The following is a 22,107-nucleotide window of genomic DNA, read 5'->3' on the forward strand; positions in this document are numbered from 1 at the left end:
TAGTTGGGAAAATAAATACTATGGTAGTCAATGGGGGTCGAGATCTGTTTGGTTACTGACATTCTTCCAAATATCTTCCTTTTATATTCAGAAATTCATACAGGTTTGGGACTACTTGGTGGTGAGTAAATGATGACAGAATTTTTATTTTTGGGTGAACTATTCCTTTAAGGCCCAATTTAGCAGTTGTGTGCTAGTTGTTAGATCTCTGGGAACAGGTCTGTAGGTTTGGTCTTTGTGCGGCTGTACACTGTTTTACCTTATTTAGATAATTTTGTTTCAAGTTACATTTTTGTCTGTGCTAGCAGGTCTGTGCTGTTTGTTCTTTGGCAGTAGTGTGTCCTGTCTTGATTGTTTTATTTCTCTTTGCTTTAAAGTAATGGTAGAATTAATGATGTTAACACACCATGCCAACACACCCTGCTAAATGCTGTGTTTAAGTCGCTCTGAAATCTTCCTACTTACAAATTTGGAAAACGTTTTGGTGATTGTCGGCAGAATAAAATGAACTCAGTGTTTCATATTTCTCTTTTTCCCTTTTCTTACATACACTACCTAAGTTTGGGGTCAGTAACATTTAAAAAAAATCTTTTTGAAAGAAAAATCTTATTTGATCAAAAATGCAGTAAGACAGTAATATTGTAAAATATTTTTACAATTTAAAATAACTTTTAATATTATTTTTATAATTATAATTTATTCCTGTGATGGCAAAGCTCTTCAGTGTCAGATGATCCATCGGAAATTATTCTAATGTGCTGATTTGGTGCTCAATAAGCAATGTTGAAAATGGTTGTGTGGCTTAATTTGGGACCGTTTTTTGCAGAATTCTTTGCTTAATAGAAAGTTCAAAAGAACAGCATTCATTTGAAATAGAAAACTTTTGTAATGTTAAAGTGTTTACTTTTGACCAATTTAACGTGTCCTTGTTTAATAAAACTATTAATGTGTTTACAAAAATCCAAAAAAAAAAAAAAAAAGACAGCAACAATCAGGGGCTGCACATTTTTGTGCATTTGATATGTCTGTATTTTATACTTGTGCTGTCACAGATAATAATGGGGAATGTAGTTTGATCACTTAAAGGGTTAATTACTCACCCTCATGTCGTTCCACACCCGTAAGACCTTCGTTAATCTTTGTAACACAAATTAAGATATTTTAGTTTAGCCGATGGCTCCGTGAGGCCTCCATAGGATGACACTTCCTCTCTCAAGATCCATAAAGGTACTAAAAACATATTTAAATCAGTTCATGTGAGTACAGTGGTCCAATATTAATATTATAAAGCGACGAGAATATTTTTGGTGCAGCAAAAAACCCCCGAAATAACAACTTAGTGATGGCCGATTTCAAAACACTGCTTCAGGAAGATTCGGACCACAAATGAATCAGTGTATCAAATCTTGATTCAGATCGGCTGAAATCACGTGACTTTGGTGCTCCGAACAGCTGATTCGACACAGAAGAATCGTAACACTCCGAAGCTTCCTGAAGCAGTTTTTTGAAATCGGCCTTCACTAAATAAGTTGTTATTTCAGGGTTTTTTTGGCGAACCAAAAATATTCTCGTTGCTTTATAATATTAATATTGAACCACTGTGCTCACATGAACTGATTTAGATGTGTTTTTAGTACCTTTATGGATCTTGAGAGAGGAAGTGTCATTGCTCCCTATGGAGGCCTCACAGAGCCATCGGATTTCAACTAAAATATCTTAATTTGTGTTCGGAAGATTAACAAAGGTGTTACGGGTGTGGAATGGCATGTAATAAGTAATAAATGACAGAATTTTCATTTTGGGGTGAACTAACCCTTTAAATGTTCTACCCATAAAGCAATGTTCTATCAGTCTTGGCTATTGCTATTCTTCAACTACATCACACAAAATGTTCACAAACTAAATTGTTAATTGTTTTTTAAATTGAGTTACACCGGTTATCAAGGTCATTGAGAAGTTTCATTTGAAGTGAAACTTTCAATCCTTTTTTAAAGCTCTTTCCTTGATTATTTTTCCTTTCATGTCTTGTGTTAATGATTCTCCTTGTGCTTTAACGGCATATTTCTCTCTGAATGCTCTAACAGCATAGCATTGCCTCCCACTTCTTACACCACAGGAAGTGAGTGTTTATTTATTTGCCATAATCACATTATTATCATTATTTTGCTCTCATCAGAGCGATCCATGCTCAATGCATACATTAGTCATTATCTGAATCACTCTCTGGCATGCTGACATATAGCAGCATTTGAAGAGCTGGGACATTTTAGATGTATTATTTTTGTCCTATAAAGGATGTCAGTGTCTTTTATTAATTAGCTGCGATGTGTCTTGCTGCTGCTCGCATCATGAATGTACTCCCACACAATGAGAGCAGTGCAGTGTGCATTCTTCAGTTATGAACCAAACAATATATGCACTTTCTGAATAAAGGCGGCATCAGTGACAACCATTTCAGTACTGTCAGAATAGTTTTGTGAATTAAATAATGAGTTAAATGGATTTAGCATTAGAAGACTCGTTCTCTATAAGTTCAGTTCAAAATAAAAATAGCTTTAATGGCATGACCACAAATACAGTATTGCCGAAGCTAAGAATGCATGTAAAAAGAGAGTAACAGATTAATAGATTATTACATTTTAGTTACAGCTGCACAAAACCTCCCTTTCTGTTTCGCTCTGTCTATCCATTTCTTTGTGTTTCTCTTTCTGTCTCCATGTTCTGCAGAAAGACTGAGAGGAATTTTTATTGGCGTGTATGTCGGGTTTAGAGTATCCTAGCAGTGTTTTCATTAAGATGAATGATCTACAGAGGAGTAGTATGGGACTGTGTGTGTGGGCACACTAAAGCTACATCGCAGTTACCCTCACAAGCATACCCTTACCATTTTTTGTGTCTTGTAACTAGCATTCTACAATACTCAATCTATGAGTACCACTTCCTGTATTTTCTTTAATCACACTTTTCCTTTGGACATATTTTAGTAGTGATAGGCTGTAGTGCTCTGATTTTTATTTTTAGTAGCCCTGTTTACACTCACTTAAAACATCACCGACTGTGTTTACACTGATACCTAAAGTGATCTCAGGCGTGCTATTAGTGGGTTGTGCGTGTAAACAGATCTGCTTACAGTCAGGTGGGTCTTGTAGATGTTGGTTTGCATGGTTTTCTGAGTGTTTACCTGCCCATAGAGATCATGACTAAATAAAACAGATACAAGTAATACGCAGTTTGGTATGCAGATGAGCAACTGCAGCATTGCTAAAATAACAATATGAATTGTTCTTGCAGTCAATGTTGGTACACTTAATCCTCCTTCACGTGATTCACATGTACATGTAGGAGTTCTCATGCATTAACTTTATACTACCATTCAAAAGTCTGCGGTCTTTAGGATTTTTTGTCTCTTTTGCTCACCAGGGTGCATTTATTTGATCAAAAATACAGGAAAACAGTAATATTGTGAAATATTATGACTTTAAATAACTCTTTTCTGTTTTTTTTGTTTGTTTTGTTTTTTAAAAAAAAGGAAAATGTAACTCATTTTTGTACTTTCAAAGCCGAATTTTCCGCATCATTACAGTCTTTAGTGTCACATGATCCTTCAGAAATCATTCTAATATGCTGATTTGATTTGCTGCTCGAGAAACATTTCTTATTATTATCTGTGTAAAAAAAAAAGTTGTGCTGCTTAAAGTTTTTTTGATACATATTTTTCAAGATGATTCGATGAACCTCAAAACAAAACATTTATGTCTTTACTGTCACTTTTGATCAATTGTAAAGCATCCTTGCTGAATATAAGAAGGATTAGTTCACTTTCAAATGAAAATTAGCCCAAGCTTTACTCGCCCTCAAACCATCCTAGGTGTATATGATTTTCTTCTTTCTGATGAACACAATCAGAGAAATATTAATAAATATCCTGACGCAGTTTTATAATGGCAGTGAACGGGACCAATGAGTATGAGTTGAAGAAAGTGGCTCCATCCATCATTAACATATTCCACCTGGCTCCAGAGGGGTTAATAAAGGCCTTCTGAAGGGAAGCGATGCGTTTGTGTAAAAAAAAATTCTTCATATGTTGAATACGGAAGGCAGTCTGGCGAAAGCTAGATATTTTACTTCATAACTTGTTTAAATGGATATTTTTACACACATGCATCGCTTCGTTTCAGAAGGCCTTTATTAACCCCCCCAGAGCCGTGTGGAATACACGTTTATGATGGATGGATGAAGATGGAAGTACTTTCTTCAGCTCATACTCATTGGTCCCGTTCACTGCCGTTATAAAGCTCGATTGCGTCAAGATATTTATTAATATTTCTCAGATTATGTTCATCAGAAGGAAGAAAGTCATAAGATGGCTTGAGGGTGAGTAAAGCTTGGGCTAATTTTCATTTGAAAGTGAACTAATCCTATAATTCCCTTTTAAAAAGAAAAAAAAAAAATATTGATACCTGATCGCCTAGTGATTTCAGACCAGATTTAGGCTGCCAATCATTTAACAATGATGAAAAAGCCTTTATTTCATCCAACATCCATGCTACTAAAATTTTTATCACCTTTCATTTGTATTCAATTCCATTACCATCTTATCAGTGTCTTCCAGAATTCAGAATTTTTATATTAGTGCATTCCTGAACTGGTTTATTCGAATATACTGTATTTCCTCACTGTAATTTCATATACAGGTTTTGTCAGATTGCCAGTGAAAATAACTATCATACTGTAACTGCAATATAAAATTATTCACATCATGATATGAGATTGTGGTTTGTTAGTTTCTTTTTGCACCAATTCCACAAAGTTTTGTGCAGCCACAGTGAGTGTCAGTCTAACTATTACTTAACTCAGTAACCAGAATCATCACTCAAGCCAGCCTCTCTGAAGAATAAAAACACACAGACATCACTATCAATCATGTAACACACAGCCAGCCGTGCAGTCAACACAATGAAGAGTCTAATCCACAAGACACCCTCCTGTCAAAGACCAGACAAAATGCTTATTTAGCCTTTTCTAATCTAAATTCAGCAACAAATAATAAGTGCGAGTTGTTATTGTTAGAATAAATGCACAGTTTTTTGTCATGCGTAGGAACACGTGCGTATCTTTGGGTCTTTATGCTTTGTTTTGGTTTGACTTAATTGCACACATTTATAATCAGGTCCTGGAAAAGGCACGCTCTTACTGTTATCCTCATATGTGGCTACAGAGCAGGATTTATGTCTTAATTAGGTGCATGGAGATAAAAAGGGAGGTTTGTCAGAAACAAACTGAAACACACAGGCCTTCATGTCCACTTTGCATCCAACTGTTGAAGCAAATCAGATGATAAAGACTGCTGTGCTATTTTTAGATTAGACATGGGGGAGGGAACTTGTGCCTGCGCTCTCTCTCTCTCTCTCTCTCTCTCTCTCTCTCTCTCTCTCTCATATACCCCTGTCCGCCTCTCCCCGTCAATCTCCCTTTGTTTCTCTCCATCTCAACACTGTTATTTTCCCTGTCTCTCTCCCCCCCTTCCAGTCTCTCTCTTTTTCTTGCTCTCTCGTCTTTTACCTCCACAGTGTTGATTGTGAGAATAGAGATCAGGCTAATTATGTGTCGTCGAGTCGATTCTCCTGGTCTAATTGCACCCCTGCTGTTTCATGTTAAGGAAAGTGAGAGATTTGATGAAGGTGCGGGAGAGAGAACAAGAGACAGACTGAATACAAGCAAAGCAGGAAAGGTACGGACTGTGAAAATGGGCTGGTGGGTGTATAGCAACACCTGTTTGGCCTTTCATCATCATGGCCCTGGTCAATATTCATAGTTAAATGGAAAGTAATTAGCTCCATAACGATGCCTCACACACACTCATATTCAGAGAATGCTCTATCTTTCTTTTTGGTGTATGCTGATGAAATAGAGCAAAGTCAATAGACCTGTCAACAGGATGATGTATTGTACGTGTATGAGAAGGAAAAAGACAAATGAAGGCAATGGAGAAAATTAAACGAATGGAGAATGAAAGTCTGGGAGGGGGAGAGTGCACAGCAAGTGTCGAGAAAGTAAAATGGCAACAACTTGGAAAAACGGGTTCACAGAGATGCAGGAAATTAAGACATTTTGTGTACATTTTGAAGCTGTGCATGTACATGATGACCGTCGTCAAAATAACAGCATGACAACACTTGCGAATCACAGGTGCCAAATGCCCACCCATATTCCCGTTATTTCCACTTAGTTTAGAATTATCACTTTAACAAAACTACTTTCAAGCTTTTTGCAATATCATGTGAGCAAGAAAGCTGTAGTACTTTTTATGGTGCATTCAGTAGTACACATTCCTCTTCTTCGTGTATGTTAGATACCGATACCTCAGTGGTGTTACACGTCGCTTTGCCATCAATCAACGTGGGTCAGTCAAGTCACCTTTATTTATATAGCGCTTTTTACAATGCAATTCAAAGCAGCTTTACAGTGATAACAGTGATAGAGTGGCTGTACAGCAACTATAAAAGAAAATAGTGTCACTGTCCAGCTTAAAGGATTAGTTCACTTCCAAATAAAATTTTTCTGATAATTTACTCACCCCCATGTCATCTGAAATGTTCATGTCTTTCTTTCTTCAGTCGAAAAGAAATTAAGGTTTTTGATAAAAACATTCCAGGATTATTCTCCTTATAATGGAATTCAATGTCCTCCAAACGGTTGAATGTCAAAATTACAGTTTCAGTGCAGCTTCAAAGGGCTTTAAACGATACCAGACGAGGAATAAGGGTCTTATCTAGAGAAACAATGAGTCATTTTTGAAAAAAATGTGTATAGATATCAGCCTTCACTTTGGTCCCAGATTTAGTCAGTAAACGAGCAGCGCAATATAGACCGACTGAATGAAACTTTAATTTAAGTAGAAAATCTCAAATGAAGAGCACTGAACTCCAGTTTACCTGTCTGTGTTTTCAGATCATCCGCACTTCTGGTAGAGAGGGCTCATGGTTGCCAAATAGCAAAGATCAAATAAAACGTGTTCTTTTAACAGAAAAGCTCTGAAAGGGGGTTTAAATTCTGGAATTCTGGCAACCGTAAGCGTGACCGCTCGTAAAGACAGTCTGTATTGTTTTGTCTCTTTTATTCCACAAAAACAAAAAGTGATTTCAAAAGAGTGATTCTGGTAAAGTTTTTTTTTTTTTGTCTTTTAGCCACATTTCAGTTTCGTATTTTTTCGTCAACTATATTGCATGTGTGGTTTTAGTCACGTTATCGTTAAATGACATTGCTGTCGTCTCTCATTGTCTCGTCTTAGTCATGGAAAAAAAGGTTGTCAACGAACATTTTTCATCTTAGTTTTCGTTAACGAAATTAACACTGCATGGGGGTGAGTAAATTATCAGAAAAATTTTATTTGAAAGTGAACTAATCCTTTAAGTAAGTTCAGTATTGTTTCATTTCCATTGTAAACATCATTAGTTATTCATTTAGTTCATTTGTCTATACAGCAGCTCTGGAGAAAACATTGATGTCGTCGTCCAGTTCAGCTCAGCTCAGTTCAGTTGCCATACAATGATGTCAATGCAGGCAGATCAGTAATATTGTTGAATAGTAGGTGCATGTCAGCATGATCATCTCTGAGATTTGTGTAAATGACACTGATACTAGTGAGCAGGGTATATAAGAATTAATTCCCAGTCAACAAGAAAGAAGCAACTTGGGCATCACTAAAAGTTTTCTGTCATCAAATCATGCCATAGTGATGTTTACGCTCATTTTTTGTCTTTGTCGGTCTTTCTCTCTTCTGGCTTGGCTTCAGACCTTTTCTGCTTCTTTGACCTTAAAGGTGCTGACTCTCCTATTGTTCACGCTGGTAAAGCAAGATAATGTGTGATCCGTTGTTTAATTTTCATTCTTTGCAATACTACACAACAGTGAAACATCACGGGGCACATCATTTCAGCATGGTGAAAGATACATTGCAAATAAACATTATAGCGCTGGTGTAATCTGTATCAGAAGTCTTGGAAACGCATCTTGGCCAATCAATTCTGAGAAGTGTGACTGATTAAGCTTTCCATATATTTGTCTAATTATTTTTCTAAGAGTATCAGATATCTGTCACATCACTAGGAATGATTAAAGGAATCACTAGGAATGATCTCCCAAAAATTAAAATTCTGTCATTAATTACTCACCCTCATGTCGGTTCAAACATGTAAGACCTTCTTTCATCTTTGGAAGATAAATTAAGATATTTTGATGAAATTCGAGAGCTCTCTGACCCCTCCATAGACAGCAATTTAATTACTACTTTCAAGGCCCAGAAAGGTAGTAAAGACATCGTTAAAATAGTCAGATGAAGTCGTTATTTTTGTTTTGTTTTTGTGCACAAAAAGTATTCTCATCACTTCACTTCTCATCAACCACTTTAGTCTCATGGACTAATTTAACAATGTCTTTAGTACCTTTCTGCGTCTTGAAAGTAGTAATTATATTACTGTCTATGGAGGAGTCATAGAGCTCTCGGATTTCATCAAAAATATCTTAATTTGTGTTCTGAAGATGAACAAAGTTCTTATGGGTGTGGAACAACATGAGGATGAGTGATTGATGACAGAAATTTCATTTTTGGGTGAACTAACCCTTTAAATGACTCAGGCTGAGCAGGAAAGATCAAGAGGGAAATAGGGTGTGAGTGTGTGGCTTGTGTTAGTTTTATATGAAAAACTGAACTTCTGCGCTTGGAGACATTTAAATTACTGGTGTGAAGATGTTTGGCTCTGCTGGGTCTGTGTCAGTGTGTTGCAGCAAATGTTATTTTAGGGAAGATTTCAATGGATGAGAGCACTTGAGTTAGTAAGATCATTCTTTATATACATTCTTGAATGTGTAAGAGACTGTTAAATATGCAAGAGTGGACAAGTGTGCATCTGAGTTTGCATGACTGAACGACGCAGTATGATTTGCAGACAGTCCTTCCTTTTTTACATGATCAGCTTTCCTGATGTTCACCAGTTCTGGCAGGAACCTTGGTTTAAAATAGGCCTGTCACAATATCAGATTTTCACTACACGATTAAGTGGCCAAAAGAATTTGTGATAACAATGTTATTGCGATATCTATAAAAGTTTTAAAAGAAAAAAATGCTATCAGTCAAATTCATCTTTAACTTTGTTTACTTCGTGTTTTTCTCTTTTTTTGGTCAATGACTCACCCTCAAAATACCAGTGTCAGGAGACAGACAGTTTGTAATCATAATTGTAACAAAAAAAAACAAACTTAATGTTGATCAGCACGTCCTGCAGACTAGTGTGTCTTTTGCGGAATTAAAAAAACTCCCACACTGGCGAGCTAACTGTTTTTCAGGTGTGAACCGGAGTGTCTCACTTTCATTTATCATGTCTTCAGACATGATTTTGTGTAGCAGTAGTAGCTATACACACACATTGTCATTGCAGTCTTCTTTTTCCCATTGTATGAGGGGAGGAAACCAGCATTGAAGTTCAGTACCATCACCTACTAACTACAAACCCGATTCCAAAAAAGTTGGGACCCTGTACAAATTGTGAAAAAAAAACAGAATGAAATGATGTGGAAGTTTCAAATTTCAATATTTTATTCAGAATACAACATAGATGACATATCAAATGTTTAAACTGAGAAAATGTATCATTTTAAGGGAAAAATAAGTTGATTTTAAATTTCATGGCATCAACACATCTCAAAAAAGATCTGGACTGAAGGCTGACCATTTCAGTACCCGGATCCTTCTTCTACGCAGCCTTGATGTTGTAATTGATGCAGTATGTGGTCTGGTATTGTCATGTTGGAAAATGCAAGGTCTTCCCTGAAAGAGACGACGTCTGGATGGGAGCATATGTTGTTCTAGAACTTGGATATACCTTTCAGCATTGATGGTGCCTTTCCAGATGTGTAAGCTGCCCATGCCACATGCACTCATGCAACCCCATACCATCAGAGATGCAGGCTTCTGAACTGAGCGCTGATAACAACTTGGATTGTCCTTGTCCTCTTTAGTTTGGATGACATGGCATTCCAGTTTTCCAAAAAGAACTTCAAATTTTGATTCGTCTGACCACAGAACAGTTTTCCACTTTGCCACAGTCCATTTTAAATGAGCCTTGGCCCAGAAAAAGAGCCTGCGCTTCTGGATCATGTTTAGATATGGCTTCTTTTTAGTTTTAGCCGGCAACGGCGAATGGCACGGTGGATTGTGTTCACCGACAATGTTTTCTGGAAGTATTCCTGAGCCCATGTTGTGATTTCCATTACAGTAGCATTCCTGTATGTGATGCAGTGCCGTCTAAGGGCCCGAAGATCACGGGCATCCAGTATGGTTTTCCGGCCTTGACCCTTACGCACAGCGATTGTTCCAGATTCTCTCAATCTTTAGATGTTATTATGCACTGTAGATGATGATAACTTCAAACTCTTTGCAATTTTTCTCTGAGAAACTCCTTTCTGATATTGCTCCACTATTTTTCCCCGCAGCATTGGTGTAATTGGTGATCCTCTGCCCATCTTGACTTCTGAGAGACACTGCCACTCTGAGAGGCTTTTTATACCCAATCATGTTGCCAATTGACCTAATAAGTTGCAAATTGGTCCTCCAGCTGTTCCTTATTATGTACATTTAACTTTTCCGGCCTCTTATTGCTACTTGTCCCAACTTGTTTGGAGCTCTCATGAAATCCAAAATGAGCCAATATTTGCCATGACATTTCACAATGTCTCACTTTTTTTTACCCTGCTGAAAAATCCAGCGTAATCAAGCATGAATTCCATGTTAGTTCAGGCTGGTTTATGCTGGTTTGAGTAGTGCTGGTATTGCTGGTCCTCCAGCACTCCCACTTCCCATTCTGGATATCATCATCCAAAACATACCTTATGCTGGTGACTTTTCAGCAGGATAGTTAGTTTTCAAACATACACTCTGTGTCAAAGCAACTGTTTTAGATTGTCGGCTGTAACCATAATGGTTTCTGACACATTGTTTATCTTGTCCTTAAACCTTTGGGAAAAAAAAAACAGCTTGAGTCTCTTCTTTTGATGACAGTGGAAATGAACAGCAGGAATAATATGAACATTCCCAGAAAAGATTGTTTTGAAAGAATATTGATGTTATTTAAGCTGGACATGGATCAGAGTGGGGGGAGAAGACTGTAACATTACTCTTCAGGCTTTGATTGTAGCTCCCTCACATATGGGTGGAATTATGCGGATAACAATCTCGCTTGGATATTGAAAATGAAAAATGAAAAATACTTTATCTAAATAATTAGGACTCGTTGAAATACTTTGCATATTTGAACTTGTTCTGAGCCTTTTCAGAGCCCACAAACCTTATATGACATTGTCGCTCATCTCAAAGTCATTAATAATATTGTTGGGTATCATTCACAGCAAGCGTTATATGTGGACTATGAAAACTGTTGTTTTATGTTAGGTTGTTTCAAGTGTAGTAATTTTTCTTCTCTCTGTCTTTACAGCTTCAGATAACAGTCAGAGGTTTCAGGAAACGTGTTTTGCATTTGCATTGACGCCACAGCAGGTCCAACAAGTCAGCAGCTCAATGTAAGCCCCCACCCCCATAATATTACCTTCAGAAATGATATCTTGGTGTTACAAAACAAAATCCCTCAATAAGAAGAGGAGTTTCTATAAGGCACTGCTTGTGTGATGAGGTGTTTGAATTCAATTGTTTTCTCAAAAACATAGCTTTTATTTTCTCCTTTTGCAGGGACATATCGGGGACCAAATGTGACTTTACGGTGCAAGTACAGTTACGGTAACATATTCATGTTCTAATACACTGAAACATTTTGCATAAATATGATATAAAGCTTCAGAGCACTAGCCTGCTATTTTCTGCTTATATTATAAATATGCACGTTATCCAGGTTTTGTCTATCAGAGACAAGCTGCCCTCAGGAGGACCACTTTCCCCCTAATCTTTGCGTTAAAGTCAATGGAAAACCGTGTAATCTCCCAGTAAGTTAAACTACAGTCAAATTGTCCAGCTATCCATCACTCTAAACTGAGACATATGGTCTCTTTAGCTTTTTTAAAGAAATTCTCCAAACTGTTGACCTCTACACTAATGCTGTTTGTTTAATAAAAAAAAAAAAATTACTTTAAAAAAAAATATTAATTTATTTTCCATTTATTGTCTTCCTATTGTTGTTCACCAGGGATATCTGCCTCCTACCAAAAATGGCGTGGAACCAAAGAGGCCCAGCAGACCCATCAACATTACCTCACTGGTCAGACTGTCCACAACTGTCCCTAACACCATTGTAGTGTCCTGGACGTCGGAAATTGGACGGGTAGGTTAATAATAAACCCCATCCCCCCACGTCCCAATTCATGAATACAAGTACTTTGTTTGCAAATGTTTTTTTCACCTCTTTCCTGGCAAATCAAGCAAGCCTATTACAGGAACTTGTTGAAATGAAAATGTATTTTTAGCTCCCCATACGTGTCTTGCAGCCATTTGCAGTCACATGATAGCCAATTATAGCATTTGCTTTATGTGGTTTATGCGAAAAGGTCAGCATGTGTGCAGTATTTTAGTGTTTTCTCTGAATGTCGAGTTGAGGGACAGCTAAAAAATAACTAATGTCAAAATAAAAAACTTGCCCTTGTTTCAGTCATTTTTCAGAAATTTTTTTTTTTGTTGAGTATTGATGGATTTGACATCAAACAGAAACATTTAACTTGAGCTTTATTCATTTACATGCTTTATGTCTATTCTGTGTTTTGTGCTCTATATATTTCCCTGCAGATTGATTTATCTGAAATACTTTTGCGAGTGCTCATCTCTACTTTTGATATGTTCAGGAAATGCATTTGTGATGAATGGCTTTTCTTGTTCATTAGCAGTTAATGTATATTAAGAAAAATAAGCTGGATTGAGAAAAACGGGCTGCTGTTTACTTCTGAGACTTCTGCAGGCAGACAGGAGTTCATTACTTTGTCCACAGATCCCTATATCTCATAAGATAACATTAATCTTCTCGCGCATAAAACATCACTGCACCTACATATAATATTCAGCTTCATGAATTATGTCATTTCTTATCGTATAACGTGCCTCGGCAAGCAATAAGCAATCCTGCTGCTCTCTGTGGTAGATTCTTTAAATTTTTCACTCTTTCTCAGGAGTCATGAAAATTATATGAGCTATACCTTCTCACTGAATCTGAAAGGCTCTTTATTATAGAACCTTCTCATTTGGCATTGACAGAACGATGATGTAAGATATGACCTGAAAATATAAATAAATGATACCTAGAAGTACACCTACTTCCATTCTGTTTTATTCTAGTACTAGCATCAAATTGTTTTATTGAGATGTAATGGTGAAATTATTCTATATATTTTTTCTATATTTCACATGTTAACTTATATTAAAATATATATACATGGCATACTGTTTTATGTAGAGGTTTTAAATGTTTCTTGAAGCATGCGATATGTCACTTTGTCTCTAGTAACTTATCCATTGTTGGGTGGGTTTTTTTCAGAGTTATTCTATGGCGGTGTACCTGGTCAAGCAGCTGTCATCCACAATGCTGTTGCAGAGGCTACGGGCTAAAGGCATCAGAAACCCAGATCACTCCAGAGCACTCAGTAAGCATACATATTCTCCAGAGGAATCGAGCTGTTGTCCTAAAAGAAAAGTTGCGTTTTTGAGCAATGGGGTTTTAGAACAATAGTTTTTATTTTTTTTAAGAAATTACTACTTTTATTCAGCAAGGATGCATTAAATTGATCAAAAGTTATATGAGGACTTTTACATTGTTTCAAAGGATTCCTATTTTTAAATAAATGCTGTTCTTTTGAACTTTGTTCATCAAATAATCCTGAAAAAATGCATTGCAGTTTTCATCTGTTAAAATGTTTCTGGAGCACAAAATCAGCATATTACAATGATTTCTGAATGATCATGTGACACTGCTTTGCCATCACAGGAAGATACATTTTAAAATATATTAAAATAGAAAACAATTTTTGCAAATTGTAATAATGTTTCACAGTATTACTGTTTTACTGTATTTTTGATCAAATAAATGCAGCCCACAGTTTTGAACTGTACTTTAGGTCTGTGTTTAACATTACTTGAGGTTTTCACGTTTAGTTCTAAAAACCTAATTGCCTCAAATGGCAATTATGAAGCCTCTGGGCCCTATTTTAATGATCTAAGCACATGGTCTGAAGCACATGGCACAGATGCACTTAGGGCATGTCCGAATCCACTTTTGCTTACAACAGAAAAAATGGTCGGCACTTGCATGGAATTTGCAAGCGGCAACACTTCTCCAGAGAGGAATCCTTTTATTTTTAATATTTAAAAAAAATTGTGTGCTGCTGTGTGTGTAACAAGCAGAGTGTACACATGTTGTGCACCCGCCTATAGGCGCATATTGCTAACGTGCCCTTTAAATAACAAAAAAAAAAATACTGTGCTATTGACTTTAGACCTGGTTTCAGCTGGTCAATGGCGCAGTTGTTTTCAGTTGCCTCAGAATAGCAATGTGCCAACAATGCGCCTGAACACACCTCGTTTTCAGACCTGCACGCCCATGGGTGAACTGATGGGCACGAGTGCATTTGCTATTTAAACAACGAAGCGCTGGACGTGAAAATGATAACTGCGTTGAGCTGAAACTAGCAAAAAACACTTGCGTCGTGCCTGGCGTCGGGTTTATGATAGGGCCCTCTATGTTTAATTTGTGAACAAGTTGTCAATTAGGAATTTCAGCGACTGAACAGCTCTTTTTTTTTTTAAGTGCTAGTTTAATTCATACAGAAATAGTTTCCTCATACCAAAGATAAACTATACTGTGGCCTAATAAATGGTTGGCATCTTATTTTATCCAAATTTAAAACCATAAAAATTGTTCTCCATGGACTGCAGTCAATAATAATTTTCTTAAACATATCAAGTAGAGCTTGATAGCTTGATTGTGTATATATACCGGAATGTTTTAGTCTATATAGCATAGTGTGATAGAACTGAGTTAATCTAGGATTGCTCTAAAAACTGACAGAGATGCAACATCTCAGTTCTGCTTTACTCAGATTGCTCTTTGTTCTTGTCTGCCCTTCAAACTTTCCATGATACTTTAAAAAATGTTATTCATCAACCTATAAACTGTCTGAAGAGGCTTATTAATTCTGAAAGAAAGCCCTGATGCCCTTGTTGAACACATGCACATCAGCCTAAGGCAGCTCAAACAATTTCTGAAGCACCAGTGTCACATGATCCTTCAGAAATCATTCTAATATGCTGATTTGGTGCTCAAGAAACATTTATTATTATTATACAGTACAGACCAAAAGTTTGGAACCACTAAGATTTTTAATGTTTTTAAAAGAAGTTTCGTCTGCTCACCAAGGCTACATTTATTTAATTAAAAATACAGTAAAAAACAGTAATATTGTAAAATATTATTACAATTTAAAATAACTGTTTTCTATTTGAATATATTTCACAAAGTAATTTATTCATGTGTTGGCAAAGCTGAATGTTCAGCATCATTACTCCAGTCTTCAGTGTCACATGATCCTTCAGAAATCATTCTAATATGCTGATCTGCTGCTCAAGTAACATTTAATGTGTACAATTGTACAAAATATTTGTGTACAATACTTTTTTTTCAGGATTATTTGATGAATAGAAAGTTCAAAATAACAGTGTTTTTCTGAAATCTAATCTTTTGTAACATTATAAATGTCTTTACTGCCACTTTTGATTGATTTAATGCATCCTTGCTGAATAAAAGTATTCATTTCTTTAATTTCTTTAAAAACAAAAAAATTCAAAACTTTTGAACTGTAGTGTAAAATGTTACAAAAGCTTTGTATTTCAGATAAATGCTGTTCTTTTGAACTTTCTATTCATCAAGGAATCCTGAAAAAAAAAAAGTACACAACTGTTTTCAACATTGAAAATAATCATAAATGTTTATTGAGCAGCAAATCAGCATATTAGAATGATTTCTGAAGGATCATGTGACACTGAAGACTGAAGTAAAGATGCTGAAAATTCAGCTTTGCATCACAGGAATAAATTACTTTGTCAAATATATTTAAATAGTACATAGTTATTTTAAATTGTAATAATATTTCACAATATTACTGTTTTTTACTGTATTTTTAATTAAATAAATGTAGCCTTGGTGAGCAGACGAAACTTCTTTTAAAAACATTAAAAATCTTAGTGGTTCCAAACTTTTGGTCTGTACTGTACGTTGAAAACAGCTGCTTAATATTTTGTGGAAACTGACTGCTCAAACATGCATAAGGCTTTCATGTGGAACCAAACGAAAGGATATTTGTATATTTAACATTTAGTTATTGCAGGTTTGCGTAATATTCTGAGTTTGCATTTCCTTGTTTTTATTCATTCTGATGAATACTGAATCTATTTTTGTGCAAGTGAGTTGAGTAAATGCCTGCTCACATTTAGTCTAGATCTAGAACTACAATTATCATCATGTTTACACAGTGTACACAACGCCTCTGCACCTCACTCACAATTTCTCTCAACATGAGTACAGGAGAGGTGTCTGTCAATAAATGGGAAATAAATGAACAATAAACTGAACAAAAAAAATTCCTTTTCAGGATTCTTTGATGAATAGAAAGTTCAATAGAACAACATTTATTTAAAGTCTTTTGTAGCGATATGAATTTCTTTACTGTCACTTATAATCAATCCAATGCATCCTTGTTGAATAAAAATATTAATTTCATTTAAAAGAAATACAATTCTTACTAATCACTACCTTCTGGATGGTAGTGTAGGTACAGTATGAATTTGTATGAAGTAATAGGTATGACGTGTTTGGTCCTTTATACGTTACTTTAAAAGTAATGCGTTACAATATTGCATTACTCCCTAAAAAAGAGTAACTTGTAAAAGTTACTTAGTTACTTTTTATGGAAAGTAATGTGTTGCTTCACTTTTTCTCTCCTGGGATGGGCTTGTTTGTTTTTAATTAGATATTTTATAATAAGATAATAATCAATGCATTACTTAACTCTCTACTTAAAAAAGTAATCTGATTAACTCACATTAATTGTAATGTGTTACCCCCTGGCAAAAAATATGAAATGTTCTCCTCCAATTTATATATGAAAAATATTTTTTGGGTGCATAGATTCAGTTTATGAAACATGAAAAAAAAAAAAACAGAAAAAGGATTCAGCACATCAACTTTGAATTTGTTTGGTGTGCAGATTCCTTTTTCTGTTTTAATACATTACCCCCAACACTGATTATAGCCAGGTTAAATGTGACTGTATTTCTCCAGTTGTATTAATAACTCGCTGCACTGCTATGTATTAATAGCAGTGCAGCTGTAAAGATCACTGTGGGTTTTGTGCTGCTAATGTGTGCTTTTGCTCATGTCCTGCAGTAAAGGAAAAGTTAACGGCAGACCCTGACAGTGAAATAGCAACCACCAGCCTAAGAGTTTCATTATTATGTCCGGTAAGCATTTTATCAGATCACTCATCAAAATCAAACAAACACACATCCAGTAATGTATAGTACTGTGCAAATGTCATAGGTATGCTATTATTTTCACCCCAAAAAATGTTTTTAATCCAGTTATTTATATCTTTTGCTGCAGTGTGTCAGTAGGAGATATCAGTTTACATTTCCAAACATTCATTTTGCCATTAATTGTAATAATCCAGTGAGATTTTTGAACACACAAGGAGTCTGACCACGGCCGGTATGATTCACATGGAGATCTGATCTCACCATCATCGAATCCATCTGGGATTACATGAAGAAACAGAGAAAACTGTGACAGACTTAATCCAGGAGAACTGTGGCAACGTCTCCAAGATGCTTGAAGAACCTGCCTGCAAAGCTACTGTGAAAAGTTTTAGGCACTTGTGTAAAAACACTGTAAAGTGAGGATGCTTTCAAAAATAATGTCATAAATAGATTTTATTTATCAATTAACTTCTATTAACTAAATCAGTCAATATTTGGCGTGACCACCCTTTGCGTTTAAAACAGCTCTTGTCCAGGTTCACTTGCACATAGTTTTACAGGCAAATTTGCAGGTTTCTTCAAGCCTCTTGGAGATACGGCCACAGTTCTTCTGGATTTGGTTTGTCTCAGTTTTTTCTGTTTCTTCATGTAATCAAACAGATTTGATGATGGTGAGATCAGATCTCCGTGTGGATCATACCGCCTGTTGTCAGACTCCTTGTGCATACAAAAATCTCACTGGATTATTAGAATTAATGGCAAAAGGAAGGTTTGGAAATGTAAACTGATATCTCTTACTGATACACTACAGCAAAAGATATAAATAACTGGTTTAAAACGTTTTGTGTGTGTGTGTGTGAAAATACTAAGGTGCCTAAGACTTTTGCACAGTGCTGTATATTTTTGAATGTCTACTTGTTAGTTTAAGCCCAGGGACCAGCTGCAACAAACCTCTAAAGCTAAGAAAACTCTTAATTACAATCTGAAACAAATGATCAGAGGGTTTTCTTTGCTTAACAGGTTTGTTGCAGGACCTTACAAAGACCATATGAGAACCAAAATGTTATTTTTTTTAAGATTCTAATGTTTCAAAGTAGTTAAAGATCACACAAAACAAAGACAGATGTTTTTGATTTTAAGCTCAAAATGAAATCAGATTCAGAATGTTTTGTATATTATGACTCATAAATCTGTCTAAAATAGTTAGACTGTTTAATGTCAGTTGTATATTGTCATGATTATACAAGTTTTGTTCGTGTTTCACTTCTTGTTCTTTTCATTCTTTGGTCTATCTCCAAACCTGTGTGAGTGTGTGAGAGTGTGTGTGTGTGTGTGTGTGTGTGTGTGTGTGTGTGTGTGTGTGTGTGTGTGTGTGTGTGTGTGTGTGTGTGTGTGTGTGTGTGTGTGTGAGCATGCACGATTTTCTGATTTATGAGGACACAAATTTGTATAATGACATGGGTATTACACTGGTATTACGATGTAAACATGAAATATGAGGACATTTCTTGAGTAAAATAGCTTTAAAAACAATGTTTTATTAAAAATGTAAAAATGCAGAATGTTTTCTGTGATGGGTAGGTTTAGGTGTATGTAATGTCCTCACTTTAGGTAGCAAAACAAACCTGTGTGTCTGTGTGTGTGTTTACCTGGATTGTATCCATACAGGATGTCTCTGTGTGTTAATTTCTCCATGATTGTCTTTGCTTTTGCCTGTGTTACACAGCTGGGAAAGATGCGGCTGATGATTCCGTGTCGGGCGTTGACGTGTTCACACCTGCAGTGTTTTGATGCTACGCTCTACATCCAGATGAATGAAAAGAAGCCCACATGGGTGTGTCCTGTCTGTGACAAAAAAGCACCCTATGAACATCTCATCATTGACGGGTATGCACAACACTAATAGAACAGAACTGCCCATGAAATTCATTTAATAATTAAATGCAGTAATGCAGTACTCGCACCTTTTAGTTTTCTATTATAATTTTAACTTTTGCATGAAATTGTCCAGCTGTGCATTAGGGTAGATGATTTGTGAATTCACTCTTTCTTTCTTCTCTTATCTCTCCTTTGTTCCCAACCATTTCTCTGTTCATCCTTAGGTTGTTTATGGAGATTCTTAACAGCTGTTTAGATTGTGATGAAATACAGTTCAAGGAAGATGGCAGCTGGGCCCCCATGAGGTCGAAAAAGGAAGTGCAGGAAGTGTCTGCTTCATACAATGGCATCGATGGTAAGTTTAAGTCACTGATGATCATCTCCTCATATTGTTGAGGAACTGCTGCAGGAGGGGTTTTGAGAGCATTCTTGAAAATTAAGAATGGGTGAAAAGCCTCTTAAAACCCCTGATACAGCACTTGCCATTGTATTTCTGTGAGTAAAGTAAGAAAAAATGCCAGCAGACTTTTCTTTTAAAGCCATACTTGACACAATGATTGACTGGCAAGTAGTTGGTTGTTTGCTGCGGTCAAGGGTTCTTTAGCAGTAATGTTGGCTGGGCATGTTTGTTTATGGCTACCTTCAAATATACACTACACAGTTCAAAAGTTTGGGGTCTGAAAGATTTTATTTTTTATTTCTATTTTTTTAGCCAAAATGCACTAAATTGATCAAAAGTGACAGTAATGACTTTTACATAGTTCGAAAAAATTATTTTAAATGAACGCTGTTCTTTTGAATTTCTATTCTTCAATGAATACTGAAAAAATTATCACATTTATACCAAAATATTAAGCAGCACAACCATTTTCAACATGGATAATAATAAGACATTGAGCACAGATCAGCATACTAGAATGATTTCTGAAGGATCATGTGACTGAAGACTGGAGTAATGATGCTGAAAATCACAAGAATAATACCTTTGCCATCACAAGAATTTTACAATATTACTGTTTTACTGTACTTTTGATCAAATAAATGCAGCCTAGGTGAGCATAGGAGAATTCCTTCTTTCTTTCTTTCTTTCTTTCTTTCTTTCTTTCTTTCTTTCTTTCTTTCTTTCTTTCTTTCTTTCTTTCTTTCTTTCTTTCTTTCTTTCTTTCTTTCTTTCTTTCTTTCTTTCTTTCTTTCTTTCTTTCTTTTTCTTCTCATATAGCACAGTTTAATACAATACCAGTTGCCCAAAGTGCTTTACTATCACAAGTGACATGAATTCATAAAAAATAAATTTAAAAAACAAAACAAAACACACACACAAACATAAAACAGACACGGTTGCAATTGAAACCCCTTCAAGGAAGTTCACACACAGCGTTAAACAGATGTGATTTTAACCTCAATTTAAAAGTAGTAAGTGATTTGGCTGATCTAGTAATAGCGATGGAGAGATCATTCCACAGTTTTGGAATGAAACATTACAACATTTTAGAAACATTAAAAAAATCTTACCCACCTCAAAGTTTTGAACAATGGTATCGTCCAAAAAATATTTTGGACCCCATTTACAGCTGGCACTGTTCACCTGTGATCAGATCACCTGAGATTGATGTTAATACCAGGTGTAAATGGGGCTTGTGAAATTAATATCTCTGATCTGGTGGCAAAATAATGAATATGACCCATAACCCGTAAGACCTTTGTTAATCTTTGTTAATCTCTAAACGCAAATTAAGATATTTTTGTTGAAATTGATGGCTCAGTGAGACCTCTATAGCCAGCAATGCCATTTCCTCTCTCAATATCCATTAATGTACTAAAAACATATTTAAATCAGTTCATGTGAGTACAGTGGTTCAATAATAATATTATAAAGCGACAAGAATATTTTTGGTGTGCCAAAAAAACAAAATAACGACTTTAGTGATGGCCAATTTCAAAATACTGCTTCAGGAAGCTTCGGAGCATAAATGAATCAGTGTGTCGAATGAGCGGTTCTGAGCGCCAAAGTCACGTGAATTCAGCAGTTTGGCGGTTTGACACGCGATCCCGAATCATGATTCGACACAGAAGAATCATAACACTCTTCCTGAAGCAGTGTTTTGAAATTGGCCATCACTAAATAAGTCATTTTGTTTTTTTGGCGCTCCAAAAATATTCTCGTCGCTTTATAATATTAATATTGAACCACTGTACACACATGAACCGATTTAAATATGTTTTTAGTACATTAATGGATCGTGAGAGAGGAAATGTCATTGCTGGCTATGGAGGCCTCACTGAGCCATCGGATTTCAACAAAAATATCTTAATTTGTGTTCTGAAGATTAACAAAGGTCTTAAGGGTGTACAACGGCATGAGGCTGAGTAATAAATGACATTATTTTCATTTTTAGGTGAACTAACCCTTTAATTCTACTGAAATATGTCATACTTGTATAAATTGAACTACGTCCCTCTGTGTGTGTGGATCAGGTGGATGTCATACAGTGTCAGAGCAAAACTCTCAAACAAACGGCAACAGTGGAAGCAACAGCAAAAAAGTGGAGGTGATTGATTTGACTCTCGACAGCTCGTCTGAAGAAGAGGAAGATGAAGAACCCCCTCAGAAGAAAAGCTGCCCCTCGCTGTCCAGCATCTCTCCTCAGATGGATAATGGGTAAATGATCATTTCAGTAAAACATATTTGTCATATTTCTTTTCAACTCTTTGAA

The 22,107-nt window shown here is 35.9% G+C and overlaps 1 protein-coding gene across 3 annotated transcripts in view; it reads left to right on the forward strand.

Moving 5' to 3' along the window:
• The window catches only part of pias1a (protein inhibitor of activated STAT, 1a), a 51,501-nt gene that overhangs the window by 26,058 nt on the left and 3,336 nt on the right, over window positions 1-22,107 (forward strand). For all 3 annotated transcript variants that reach the window (XM_067399432.1, XM_067399433.1, XM_067399434.1), the window contains 9 exons: window positions 11,490-11,574; window positions 11,741-11,788; window positions 11,901-11,991; window positions 12,192-12,326; window positions 13,527-13,632; window positions 17,427-17,500; window positions 19,242-19,402; window positions 19,618-19,748; window positions 21,869-22,052. In XM_067399432.1, coding sequence (XP_067255533.1) covers window positions 11,490-11,574; window positions 11,741-11,788; window positions 11,901-11,991; window positions 12,192-12,326; window positions 13,527-13,632; window positions 17,427-17,500; window positions 19,242-19,402; window positions 19,618-19,748; window positions 21,869-22,052 — 1,015 coding nt within the window. The remainder of the gene's footprint in view (window positions 1-11,489; window positions 11,575-11,740; window positions 11,789-11,900; window positions 11,992-12,191; window positions 12,327-13,526; window positions 13,633-17,426; window positions 17,501-19,241; window positions 19,403-19,617; window positions 19,749-21,868; window positions 22,053-22,107) is intronic.

This window comes from Chanodichthys erythropterus, chromosome 11 (assembly GCF_024489055.1).
Source record: "Chanodichthys erythropterus isolate Z2021 chromosome 11, ASM2448905v1, whole genome shotgun sequence".
Classification (NCBI taxonomy): domain Eukaryota; kingdom Metazoa; phylum Chordata; class Actinopteri; order Cypriniformes; family Xenocyprididae; genus Chanodichthys; species Chanodichthys erythropterus.